The 13775-nt window shown below is 40.2% G+C and overlaps 1 protein-coding gene across 1 annotated transcript in view; it reads left to right on the top strand.

Annotated features, from left to right (window-relative positions):
- LOC140137321 (gamma-aminobutyric acid type B receptor subunit 2-like) overlaps nucleotides 1-12687 on the top strand; it is a 29082-nt gene extending 16395 nt beyond the window's left edge. The window contains exons 13-16 of the mRNA XM_072158964.1: nucleotides 994-1140; nucleotides 2075-2263; nucleotides 5493-5645; nucleotides 12400-12687. Coding sequence (XP_072015065.1) covers nucleotides 994-1140; nucleotides 2075-2263; nucleotides 5493-5645; nucleotides 12400-12612 — 702 coding nt within the window. The 3' untranslated portion in view covers nucleotides 12613-12687. The remainder of the gene's footprint in view (nucleotides 1-993; nucleotides 1141-2074; nucleotides 2264-5492; nucleotides 5646-12399) is intronic.
- Nucleotides 12688-13775: the final 1088 nt, after the last annotated feature.

Genomic DNA, 13775 nt, shown 5'->3' with positions numbered 1-13775 from the left:
GCAACTTTCAAATCTGTACCTCACTACATTAGATTGACCGGTGCTTTATTGTATCAAATGAAGTGTCAAAATGCGCAGAAATAAATTCAGCTTCCAATGCATTTTACAGGTTGGTAATTAATTACTTTTTTGAGATGTTTATTTTTACCGCCCAGCGGAAGTCAAACTGGGAACTGCTGCGGCCAGAGTGGGGGCAATTAGCGTTGGAACGCAGGTATCACCTCCACTGAGTAAATACTGTGTATTTTGTTCAGTTATTTTGTAAATATATACCAGGGATTTGAGTGGGCCAGAGTGGGCGGTACCTAGAGTGTGGACGGTTTGCGTTCTCATATCTAATTTAAAACTGTCCAACAACGAGCATAATCGTCATTTTTGGAAAAACCCTTCTTCATGTTCTTCATCATTAGCGATGCTGTCTGATCCTCTATACCAATCCTCTACGTTGGTGGTATCTTGTAGGAAGTTGGTGTTTCTAGTAAAGAACGGTATATTTTTGAGAGTTTACGTCCCCGTTCCCTTTTAGGTAGTCACGTCATTTTTCAAACCACGTCAAACCATTCGGCATAATGCTCGTTGAGCCCAAAGATAAGCTCAGAATTGATTATCAATCGGGCGTTGGTTACCGAATACCATACAGTGATTGCAGCCAGATATTTATTTGAGCAAAACGAAAAGGACTGAAGGAGAATGCCTGAAAGAATATACTTCCAAAACGGCAAGTAATATCTCTGACCTAGTTGAGCGCTGTCGCTGAGCATACCAAAGATACTGGACATACATTGTACATTTCAACATCGGAGACGATCAGACAGTAAGCATCGCTGATGACGGAGAAGGGTTTCGAATTACCTTTATGTTTTTGACCAAAACGTATAAAAACATTTCTTCGTGAATTTTGAAATAGTTTCTCTGAAAACCTTACAATTTCGTGCGACTCCGAGCCTCTTGGAGCAATCCTACTGAATTAAATTATATGCACTTCTTATACAGGACGATTCTCAAGTACCAAATCAGCGACTGATACCATACTACGAATACTGTTCCTGTAAGCACCACATCTACTGGTTGGCAACATTATACAGCTATAAAGCTTTGTTGCTGATATTTGGGGCGTTTCTGGCATGGGAAACGCGACAGGTATGTCGTTGTCTTGGCGTGGCCCGGGGGGCACTTCAATTTGAAATGGATATAGGTGTAGGGCTGGCACTTTCGCACCCAGGGGCATTCGGTGAGAGCAAAATGTAAAAAATATGGGGTCATTGGGTGAGAGCATGATTTTTGGCATTCGGTGAGAGCTAAATGTAAAAAATATGGGGTCATTGGGTGAGAACATGACCTTTTTTAAAATGGAATCTTTGGTTGAGAACCAAAACAGCGCTACAGAAACTTCGGAAATCGAATTTCTAGTTCTAAATGGCTTCAAATTTCTTTGTTTTTTCAAAATAAGTAACAAAATCAGTGATAAATGAAAGTTGTTGTTCAAATTAAACTTGTAAGGGTCTTTGGGTGACAGATCAAATGGAAAAATAAGGAGTCTTCGGGTGACAGAGCATGTGTTCGTAAAAAATATGGGGTCTTTGGGTGACAGCGATGCTGAAAAAGGGGTCTTAACAGCCCTACATACGCGTCACCTCCAAAGTTGAGTGCCCCCCGGGGGCGTGGCGGGCAGTCATTTCCAGTTTCCACTCAGGAATCACATAATATCTTATCTCGCCAGTATGAAGTCACGTGAAGCTGATTAAAATTAATGCCGAATCTCAAAATTACTGTATAAACATCTCCCAAAAAGTAATTACCCCCCTTTAATGAATGACCATTATTCCAAACATATTGATCGTATGCCATGTAGGATATGCATTCGAAGCTGAATTTATTTCTGCGCATTATGACACCTCATTTGTTGCAATTGTCCCAATATCAATGTGGCAGCGCGCGAACATTTAAATGAAGGTGACCCAAGATTTGAAAGTTGCAGTAAAACTCTATTGCCTTGTATTCAGTATCCATTGAAGGAAAGTTGTACACTAACTGACTATTATAATGATTAATATTATTATTATTTGCCTACAAGGTCACAATATCTGCACTGAATGACAGCAAGCTTATCGGCATTAGTGTATACAACGTGATAGTTCTATGCACGATTGGAGTATCCGTCAGTTTCGTCATTAATGATAATCCAGCCATACTCTATATCTTTACAAGCTGTGTCCTGCTATTTTGTACGACGATTACATTGATAATTGTATTTGTACCAAAGGTAGGTTCAAATCTTGTCTTCCCAGAGGTAGGTTCTAATCTTGCCTACCCTTAAACAAAAGGGAAAACGTGCAGTGATTTATAAATAGTGCGCTACGCACAGGCATACACCCACAAGTCTCGGCACATTTACAGGAATTTGTTGGCCACTGTGGCCCAAGACACCCCATACAAATCATAAACATTCATGAACTTGCAGCTAATATACAAGCCCTCTACATATCTAATGAATATCTTTTAATAGTCATTCACTATTATTTATAATACCAAGTATCTTGGAAGGTCTTGAGTAGACAGTAAACATTTTGTGTATCTGGTTAAACAACACCTTTTTGTTCAGTTTCTAAACATTTTGTGTGCTTCGCGCGCATTTTTACCATGAACATAGTCTGTCGCCAAATTCGGCTGGATTCACTATACTTCAAGATTGTTTTTCCTACCCATCCCTCAATATCTAAAAACAAATATACGCCACTGTCACACACAGCCCACTCACTACTACTACTACCAATACATTTTCTCACCAAAAGAAAGTAGTGACATAGGTGCAAATTTTGCTGCATGTGAAGGTCTCGGAGGATAAAGCATTTTATTGTCTTGTCATACACAATATCGTGGTGACATTGGTTAACCCTAAATCTATTGGTGAAATAAATGGATTTGGAAGTTCAAACTTCAAGCTGATAATATGAAAATGGAGCCTTTTGAATGATTCCAAAATCGCATTAACTTTCGTTTAAATTTTGATGATGCACTGAACTGCATGCAGACTAATGAGATGAACATACTCTTTTAGCGTTAATCGGAGTTCCTGAATATGCTTTATCATAACACAATATAAAGTATAGGTAATTTATTCCTGAGACTTGGCGCCAGTCACTTTTAGTATTGCTAAATGCAGTATAATTATAGTTCAATTTTATTTTGTCTTTTTGTTTAAAAACTGATTTATTACATTATTATTTTTCATTGTTATTTATCAAAGTATTTTCTTTGTTACTTTTCACCCTGGTTCATTAGTTAAAGGTTGCCGCATGCACGTACAACCAAGAATATTTTTGAGTAAATCATTTTCAATTTCAATTCAAAACTTGGTCAGAATAGCAGGAACTATTTGGTCATTATAGTAAACATGAAATTTGATATTGTTGACATTGTGACTCCAAATACTTAAAGCAATTGGTCGATACTGCTATAGTAAGTTCCTGCTTGAAATTATTGCTTATCGCTTTGCACATAGAGGACGTACCTTCACTAAATAGAACAACCATGCAGTACTATAGTGTCAAACAAACAAACAAACAAACAAACAAACATTACCTTAAATCTCATATGTGAGTGGACGCGGCGAATCAGCCGTAAACTCGGCAAATTGTGTTCTGAGTTAAAGTGTAAAATGTATGTGAAGGTCGTATTCATAGGTGTATCAATTCGTTGCGACAAGTATCTTATCAAACGCTGTTTAAATCAATCAATAATACTACTGCTGAAGAGGATAATTCAGTATCGAAGTTACGTAATGTTACTATGTCAACGGGATCACGCGCTAGAGTAATGAACCACGATCGAAATGATCACCACATAAAGTATATGGCACTCGAAGGCATACCAAAGTAGCGTGATCCGGTAAACAAGAGAATTACGTAACCACTTCGATGCTGAATTCAGCATCGAAGTGGTTACGTAATTCTCTTGGTTACCGGATCACGCTACTTTGGTATGCCTTCGAGTGCCATATACTTTATGTGGTGATCATTTCGATCGTGGTTCATTACTCTAGCGCGTGATCCCGTTGACATAGTAACATTACGTAACTTCGATACTGAATAAGCTTCTACCTATTTCTATAGAATATTTCTTGTCTTTGTTTGCTTTGGCTAAATCCTGTTCAAGTGGTAGATAACAAAGCATTGTATTTTTGTCTAGGTATGTATAATCAACAATGAACAATGAGTGGATATTTCTGTACCTCGTTGACTTGGGGATGATTTGAAATGACCGCCAATTATGACTGTTGGATATTTATTACCAGAAGTGTAGAAAAAGAGGCACATGTAGAACCGATAAAAAGTACAATTTTGTCTAAGGAACAGAGTTCAACAAATCATAACCCCGCTTTTGGATATCGTTTGAAGTCAAATGATATACCATTTTAAAGCTTATGGTATATATTTTCTAAACACGAAATAAAACAAAATTGACCGGCGCCGACTTTACGGCTGATTCGCCGCGTCCAGTCACATATGAATATTTTCTTGGCTTATTGTCAATAATAATCATCTTTCCTTTTAGCCAAATACAAAGCAAAAACAATATCACATTGACTGAGTATAAAATCTAAAGCAATTTGTTATTTACATAATTATATGCATTAGAAATTAGTATTGTACTTAAAGGAGGATTTTGTGATCCTAGTATCCTCTTTTTATGACATTTTTCAGTAGATATCCACGAAAAAAGCTTATTTCCAAAATTTCAGTTGATTCTGATTTTCCGTTTGCGAGTTATGCATGATTATGTGTATTACACTGCTCCATAGACAATGTGTTGTAATTTCGTTCTGGTGCACCAGAACGAAATTCAAATTTAACGATATTTTTGCTAAATGAATTAATCTGCAAGAACTATTTTGTACATAAACATTATGTAGCCAGAGGTATCCAGTGGTGTAAAAATCTCAACTTTTTTTTGGAAAAGTGGGGGGATGAGGCTGTGGATCACGAAATGCCCATTTAAATGACTTTGCATGAATTGGTGAAAATGCATATAAAATTAGAATTTAAGAGTAGAACAATATTTTAGTGTAATACCTAAAATACCAGCTTAAAATGAGGTTTGTAAAGTTGGACAACTATGTGGGACTAGCGTACCTTTGCACCCTGTAGTCACATTGTTATGCCTTTTACCTTGTTGGAAGGAATAGCTAGGAATTTAGGTACAAACCGACATCCGGCAGAGAAACCCTAAAGGTGCGTATTGCAGGAATGCGTTGCCAAAACCTCGATTCATGTTGCTTGTTTTCACCTGAATGCTTTGTTTATCGAAATCAACAGATTGCCCCAACGTGTAATCAGTGACTGTTACGCTACGACACTGGGTTACGCCACTGACCGATATAGTAACAGGCCCAGCTCCCGATAACAAACTGCATTCCCCATGCAGTGCAAATTGCAAAAACAAGATCTTCTCATTTGATATGATTTGTATATATTTTATTCAAATCATTTCAGATCATTTCAGTCTACAAATACCCAGACGGCCCACCAACTTTATCCACGGGTAGGCCTAAAAACACCGAACCTCGCGGCAGTACGGTGAGCAGCCAGAGTCAGATGGAATCTCTTCAGGAAGAATGCAAGACAATTAAGCAGAAATTGGCCGAGGTGAGTATGTTCACTTCTTTCAATGCAGCTAACAAAGCCACGGATTCACAGCGCAAATTACATAACATCGGCGCGCTTTGCAAAAGTCGCTGACCACTAAATATGGCCCATATCAAATGCAAGACACACCTTAACAATTGAGCATCATTCAGGGATGCCGTTCTTATCTATACATGCGCAGGTCCTTTAGTCAGACCGGGGTAGACACTTCGGGTCTCAAACTGGTACTGTCAAGCACTTACGCGCAACAGTCGAATGCGTTACCGATTGAGCTAACAGCTTATACAGGTATCACATCATACAGTTATTGTTAACTACATGTAAGCGGGCTGGTATTTTACCAGAGTGAGGGAATGAGCGCCCTCTACCTCCCTAGCTCAGTTGCTGAACATGCCAGCTTTAGGGCTGAGGAAACCATCAGGTTCAACGGCCAGTATGTTCAAATGTCTTGGCCATTTGTTTTTGCTACTGTAACGATGTAGACAGTACAGCCAGCGACAAAATCATGATGAGATATTGCTCCGTTCTTTCTCCTTCTAGTTACTCATATTATGGTGTTCATGGCATTTGTTAGGTTAGGTTTAATACCAGGTCTTTCAAGAGCACAGGCCGGACTTTGTCCTTAAACTGCTGGAGAACAGTGCGGTAAGAGCGGGTGCTGTTTTTCTGGTAGGGCTAGTTTAGTTCCAAGGTCATTTGCCATGAACATCAAAACTCCATCTTCATTTTCTTGAGTATTCTAAGGGGTCAAGGACAGTAGTGATTCTCTTCATATTGGAGTAGCCTATCCCAATGGCTCTAAATCTTCATCATGGGCCAAAGAGCGGAAGATTTACTTCTCAACGGTCATTAGGCTGGTGTTGAACATGTCATCATTGGTCAACCTTCCAACACTGGCCAACATGTTCCAGATCAGGGGCGAACTACTACATATTGGTAGATCTCGGCTGCTGTGTGTCCAGAAATAAGCTGAAACAGGGCTGATCACCCGTAAAGCTGCTGGGACTGGACCAAAATAATTCCCAGCAAAATTCATGATTACGAAAACTACAAGCAAATCTTCGAAAATACCGAGGGTAGATGAGCGGCAGTGTTCTGTTGACTTCATGACGGACCAGTGGGAACTCGGCACACCATCACGAACTGTTGGCCCTGATTATTGTCGCCTGTCTACCTTCAAACCTCTTGTAATATCTACTTATAATGTCCGTACTGTAAATCAACAAGGAAAATGCATCAGCTATTCATGGGCTGTGCTGATGCAGGTATTGACATTGCCAGAATTCAAGAACATCGTCTCATTACACCAAGCCCAACCGATGAACTTTGGTCAGATGATAGGAACTGGGTTTTATTATTCAGTTCTGCTACCAAGCAAAAGCACGGAGGAGTTGGTCTGGTCATGTCCAAGCACATTCACAGATGTCTTAAGAGTGTTGAAGCTGTTTCAGAGAGGATACTATTTGTAACATTCCATGGCAACCCTCAGCTCAGCATCACTGTTGTATATGCACCCACTGAGTGCGCAACATCTTCTGACAAGGAGGAATTCTATTCATCTCTATCTGACCACCTGGATGGTATGAAAAGGCACAACATCCATCTCATCCTTGGCGATTTTAATGCCAGAATAGGAACAGACAGTCATCTTTCCCATCCGTGGGTCATTGGTCCACATTGCTACCATGATTCAACAAATGACAATGGTGAGCGTCTGGTCAACACCTGCCAGGAGTACAATCTCAGACCGGTCCAGATGAGATTCCCACAACCTAGGAACCGTCTCTGGACTTGGACCCATCCAGCTGGATCAACCCATGCACAGTTAGATCACATACTAATAAACAGCAAGTGGATAAATTCTCTCCGCAACTGCCGAGCATACAACTCAGTAGAAGTGGACTCCGATCATCGTATTGTGAGCATCCGTCTAGCTGCCAGTCTGCGAACTAGCAAAGGAAAACCTTGCAAGAGACCAAAATTCAACTGGAAGAAGTTGCAAGATCCTGATACAAAGGAGGAATTTCAGCTGGAGCTATCAAACAGATTCCAGGTCTTGAGCATGGATGACACCACACCCATCTCTGATAGGTATGAGACCTTCGAAACAGCGGTCCGTGAAGTTGCTGAGAAAGTTATTGGAAAGCAAGAGCCACGCGGACTACCAAGTTGGGTATCAGATGCAACCATCAGACTTAAACTTGAAAGGGATGAGGCCAAAAAGCGGTACTCCATTTCAAAGTCTCGTCAATCTAGAGAAAGATGGAGGAATTTGAACACCAGCCTTAACATCTCTTATAAATCTGATGAGCTTGCTACCCTCAATAAGCAGATGGAAGACCTGAAGCTGGCTGACGAGATGGGGAATTATACCACCACCTGAAAATTATACACTCGCTTTCTGGGAAGAACTCAAGAAAAGGGGTAAACGTCAAAAAGAGAGATGGATCAGCTCCAACCAGTGACCATGAACTGCTTGAGGAATGGAAGGAATATTTTAGCTCACACCTTAACAACGACAGTGGCACAGCAGCTTCAGAACTTCCTGCACCAGCTGTTGAAGATCTTCCTATTACCACTGAGCCCCCAACTCGTGAAGAAGTAGTCAAAGCAATAGCAGCCATGAAGACCATCAAGGCAGCAGGATTGGACTGTGCTATAACTACAGAAGCACTTCAGGGAGGAGGGGATAGCATGATTGATATGATTCTCGAATTCTGTATGGAAGTATTCTCAACGTTGACACCGCCACGTCAATGGGTTACGAATGTAATCATTCCTCTACCAAAGAAAGGTGACCTCTCTCTCATGACAAACTACCGTGGTATTTCGCTTATGTCCATTGCCGCAAAAGTGTAAAACAAGGTCCTTCTGAACAGGATCCGACCCCACATTGATCCTTTACTGAGAAACAACCAGGCTGGCTTTAGATCGGGTCGCAGCTGTGCTCAGCAAATACACATTTTGAGGAGGATCATGGAAGGCTTCAAGGAGTACCAACTTCCCTTAACAGTCATTTTGTGGACTTCAAAAAAGCCTTCGACTCCATCAATAGGTCCGTCATGTTTTCAGTGCTGCGGCATTATGGAATACCAAAGGTCCGTCATGTTTTCAGTGCTGCGGCATTATGGAATACCAAAGGTTGTGGTCAATGCCATCCAGGTGCTCTACAAAGACTCCAATAGTGCCGTTATGGTAGATGGCAGTATCTCAGAGCCTTTCCAAGTAACAACTGGAGTGCTTCATGGTGATGTGTTGGCACCATTCCTGTTCATTACCCTGGTAGACTACCTTCTGATGAAATCAACTTCTGGAATTGACGCTGGAATTGTTACCTACCCACGTCGGTCAAGCAGGTATCCTGCCAAGATGCTGAATGACCTGGATTTTGCTGATGATATTGCCCTGCTGGAATCTTCCATAGACCGGGCCCAGTCACAGCTTACTAGGACTGCAACTGCAGCAGCAGATCTAGGCCTTGTCATCAGCGCACCTAAAACAGAATATATGACTGCAAACTGTAACGCCCAACCAGCACTTGAAGTCTATGGTAGTACCATCAACCATGTCACATACTTCAAGTATTTGGGTTCCAAGACACTTCAAGTATTTGGGTTCCAAGATGGGCTCTAGTGTTGGAGACCTAAAAAGAAGAAAAGCACTAGCCTGGGCAGTTTTCTGGAAACGGGAACGCCTTTGGAGAAGCACGTCCTTGTCAATCGAAACAAAAATCAAGCTGTTTCAGACAACATGTGTTACTGTCTTTCTGTACGGGTGCGAGTCATGGGTTATTACCAATGACATGGAAAACAAGATCAATGCATTTGCAACATCTTGCTACAGAGTCATGTTAACCATCAAGCGTGTGGATCGGATTCCAAATGAAACCATCTACAACCTGACCAACGCCACTCCACTGGTTGCCAGAGTCAAGATTCATCAACTCAAATTTCTCGGCCATATACTGCGTCTTGAAGATGGGAAGAGGAAACCGGGACGGCCGCGCACATTGTACTTACAGTATGTCCAGCACCTCCTGGGAGATACTGAAGGGATGCTGCAGCCAAACAAAATTGTTTCGCTTGCCCAAGATCGCATTAGTTGGGGAAAGCTTGTAGTCGCCTGCTCCGCAGCCGACTGATGATGACATATATGCACACAACACAGGGGCACTCACAATAGGCAATTGAACCCTACTGGTAGCGCTGTGTTGTGGCTATAGGGGATGAAGTAGTTAGCATCATATATCAAAAAGTATAAAAGCTATGATTTTAGTTCTTGCTCTATGTTTCAATTACTTATTATTTTCCAAATATCTGAATCTTCAATCCGGTACAAGCTTTAATAACGGGGGAACATACATTAAAAAAAAAAGAAATCCTACCATCTATCCAAACTCGCCGTGTTATTCCAAAGCACATTTTGCTTCACCGGGCAGCCATGGCTTGGTCGTATTTGGAATATTGGTGTCAGATAAGCGTCATAGGTAAAAATTTAGTACTTTCTGTCAATCAAGTTATTCTCTACATGTCAATCTTTAAATAAGTGGCATAGTCCTTATAATAACGGTGGTCCGCCTTGATGAGTAAATGACAGCAAACAGCTGCAAACCAGTGAAAAATACCCCAAAACTCGGTCAGTGGAGCTCCGCTCGTACATGTCAATAGCGTCATTATCGATTGGATTAGTCGTCCGTAGCGGACAATTCGGTCGCTCATTGGATTAATATTATCAGGTGGTAATAAATTTGCATTGGACAATAGATTACTATATAATGGTTTAGTACTGTATATATCGGTTTAATCTTCAATAAGCGGGTTTATGGCTGGAAAGGTCACGGGGAATTTGCCGTGGACGTAACTGCACTATGACCCCCTGTGATGTGCCCTGAGTAATTTAATTTCATTGTTTATATTTGTTTACAACTTAAAGCTATGTCATGAGAAATAATAGAAGAAGGGGGAAACCAAGTGTTTGTGTGTCACGACATGCTTTTGGGGAAACCCCGTTGGTTATAGTAAACAAAACTCAATCAGAGTTATTAAGGGGGTACTACACCCCTGGCCAGTTTTGTGCCTATTTTTGCATTTTCCGCAACAATTATAGCACATTGGTGACAATTAAGATATGCATGTTGTTGGGGCAAGGACTACAACTATTGCTCTGAAAATACAGCAACTCAAGGCAAGTAGTTATTGATTTATTGATCAAATACTGGTTTTCCCTCATTTTTGACTGCAACTCCTCAACTGCTGTCTGTGCCGAAATAAAATTTCCAGTGCAGTAGTTGTAGTCCTTGCCCCTATAATATACATATCTTACTTGTGACCAATGCGATATAATTTTTGAGAAAAATGCAAAAATAGGCACAAAATTGGACAGGGGTGTAGTACCCCCTTAATAATCTTGGGAAATCCCCACTATTCCAGAATGTTCATTATGTTGTGCATAATTGGGGAAATCCCCAAGATTGTAAAGTGAATATGATATCATATGGGGAATACCCACAGGAAGTGTTGTGATGTGACAGAATAGTCTATCAATAGATCATGTTTTTTTTTGATGAGTACATAAGTGGAAAGCTTTTGAGTTTGCTCTTGGCAGAATATGAAGGGAGATTGTAGACTATAATGTGTTGGACGTCGTTGTGCTTCACAAGGAGGTACATTTGAACCAGTTTGCATAGCCAATAATGTGCTATTTGATACAGGAACGAGGAGATTTTGATTGCATGAAACATATTTTGACTTGCTGGTTTATAAAACAACACATCTGTCAGTAAAGTGACACAGTGATATAGAAGCCTGTTTCCAGGAATTAAGTGTTATGGAGATCTGCACAAGGAGTTAAGTGTTTGGAGAACTGCGCAAGGAGTTAAGTGTTTGGAGAACTGCGCAATGAGTTACGGGTTTGGAGAACTGCACAAGGAGTTAAGTGTTTGGGGCAAGCAGCACCATTTCTGTGCGAGGATTTTTTACGGAGAGGATTTTTTACGCAATGGATTATAAATGCAAGTGTACAGTGGTCTTCGCTGAACAGTGATTTTCGCAGGACAAGTGAATAAGGATATATACATCAGCTGTCCGTAACTCTATGATCACCAAGAAGAAGAAGGCCGGCTAAGTAGTAATTAGTTAAAAGAATGATTATATTTGATTATATTGTATGTGCATTTGTTGTCACGTATCAAGCATATTTTCCTTTCAATTTTGTTCAACTTAGATTTTGTTAACTTAATCAAACTGTGTATTTTTGTTGTGAATTCGGGTAAAAGGTGATTTTGGCCTTGAGTTATTACAGCTTGTAACACCTGTATCAAAGTATATCCAACTGTTCGTGCTTCCGAAGAGTGCATTTTTTCTCAATGTGACCAATGGTGCAGAAGTTATATGACGTTCAAGGGTCAAATTCCAAGTTGTAAAGTGATCAAAAATTAAAGTAACTCCGATTTTTGTGAAAGTTGTGTCAATTGTTCTATCCAAAGGGATTTCAGAAATAAGACAAAAATCATTATGGCAGTCCAGCGGTCATTTTGATGTCATTTATTTCAAAATGCTCAAGGGTGTCACAATAGCATTTACAACAAACTGAATCAGTAGATTTCAGAGATACAAAAAACTTACAACACATTTGTGTGGACTGTACTTTTGTGATTTTACCTTCAAAATCTCTGGAAGAAATGTACCGTTATATAATTGGCGGTGGACGTTTTGCATGTTAAAGATAATCCATGTCTTCTATCTTGTGATTACAGGTGGAAGATGAGAACAAACGTCTAAAAGAATCACGCCCTCTTTCGGAAAGCGTCATCGATGCCCGGTTCAAGAGTGGTTGTGACGGGGGTTGTGGCCTTTGGTGTGCAGGGATTGGGTGTGGGTGCCGTGCAGACGATGCTACAGACACGTACCGACCAGAGCAAGAGGGGACTACCATTTCCAATAATGCAACAGAAACGTCACGCCTTTGATCTCCAGGATCCACACAGAGATCCGCGTCACAAAAGGGAGCCTATAAATATGAGAAAGGATGATTTGTCTGATAAATGTAGTCCGACGAGTAGGACCTTTTATTTCTAAGTTACCAGACTATACACTTTTCACACTATGATCACTATCTCACATGGCGCAAGAAAGACGAATCGCGAAAGTCCAGTGACCGCGCCCCCCTTTTCGGGAGGATAGTGGACTTTTGTGGTTAATCTTTCTTGAGCGATCAGAGTTAGAGTATAGTTGGTAAACTAAGAAAAAAACAGGTCCTACTCGTCGGACTAGATAAATGTTGAATGTATTTACACCGCCTTATAGAAGTCCTATTTTAGGGTCTTTTGTTATAACCACAACGAGAAAATACCAGTTTTTCAAAAAGGCTTTTTAATGTGTAAAACGCCTCCAGTGATGACAATTAAATTGTCGTAGTCCTCTTGATGACCTTAATTGTGATTTTTATTTTTCATGGAATGTCACTGTGAAAAATTTAAAGCCATAATATGTGATTTTCTCCACAGCAACGCCCTCAAGTTTTCTCGAATTTCTACTTTTTGTATGATTGTAATACCCAATGGTGTACTAAGATACCATGTGAAAGACTACGTGCTTTAATTACAGTAAAATTTAAGTTTTTTATAATAAACCTGGGATCCCGGTTTTATTCACCATGTTCACCGATAGAGTGATAGCTGAATCGTCTCGTACATGTGTACTGATCATTGAATCATTGATGACGTATAAACTGGGTGCATGTTTCCTGTAGGCCTACGTCTTATTTATACGTCCCAGCTACATGAAGCTCCACTCAATAATGATCGGGGAGCTAATGCACGCACCCTATAGGCACCGGAATGGAATAGCGATTTTCTTTGTTTTACCTCATTTGTTTGGCTCGAAATTAAAAGGGGAAATCATCAGTGAAACTAACATTTCGTGGAAAACAAATGTGATGCGATCAAGCAAAATCAGTCGGAACTCGGCAATAATAAATTTTCAGTTTCCTATAGGATAGTAAAAATCATTTACAAAACTAGATTTTGCAGAAAATCCCATTGAAATTGAACAACCAATTCCAAAGATATGAACAATTAAAGAGTTTCCAAAACAAGAGGAAACAAAAGGAAAAGTTTCCTTTGTTTGGCTA

The sequence above is a fragment of the Amphiura filiformis genome, chromosome 17 (genome assembly GCF_039555335.1).
Source record: "Amphiura filiformis chromosome 17, Afil_fr2py, whole genome shotgun sequence".
NCBI classification, from domain to species: Eukaryota; Metazoa; Echinodermata; class Ophiuroidea; order Amphilepidida; family Amphiuridae; genus Amphiura; species Amphiura filiformis.
Note: the sequence above shows the minus strand (reverse complement) of the source record. Positions and strands in the feature narration are given on the sequence as shown.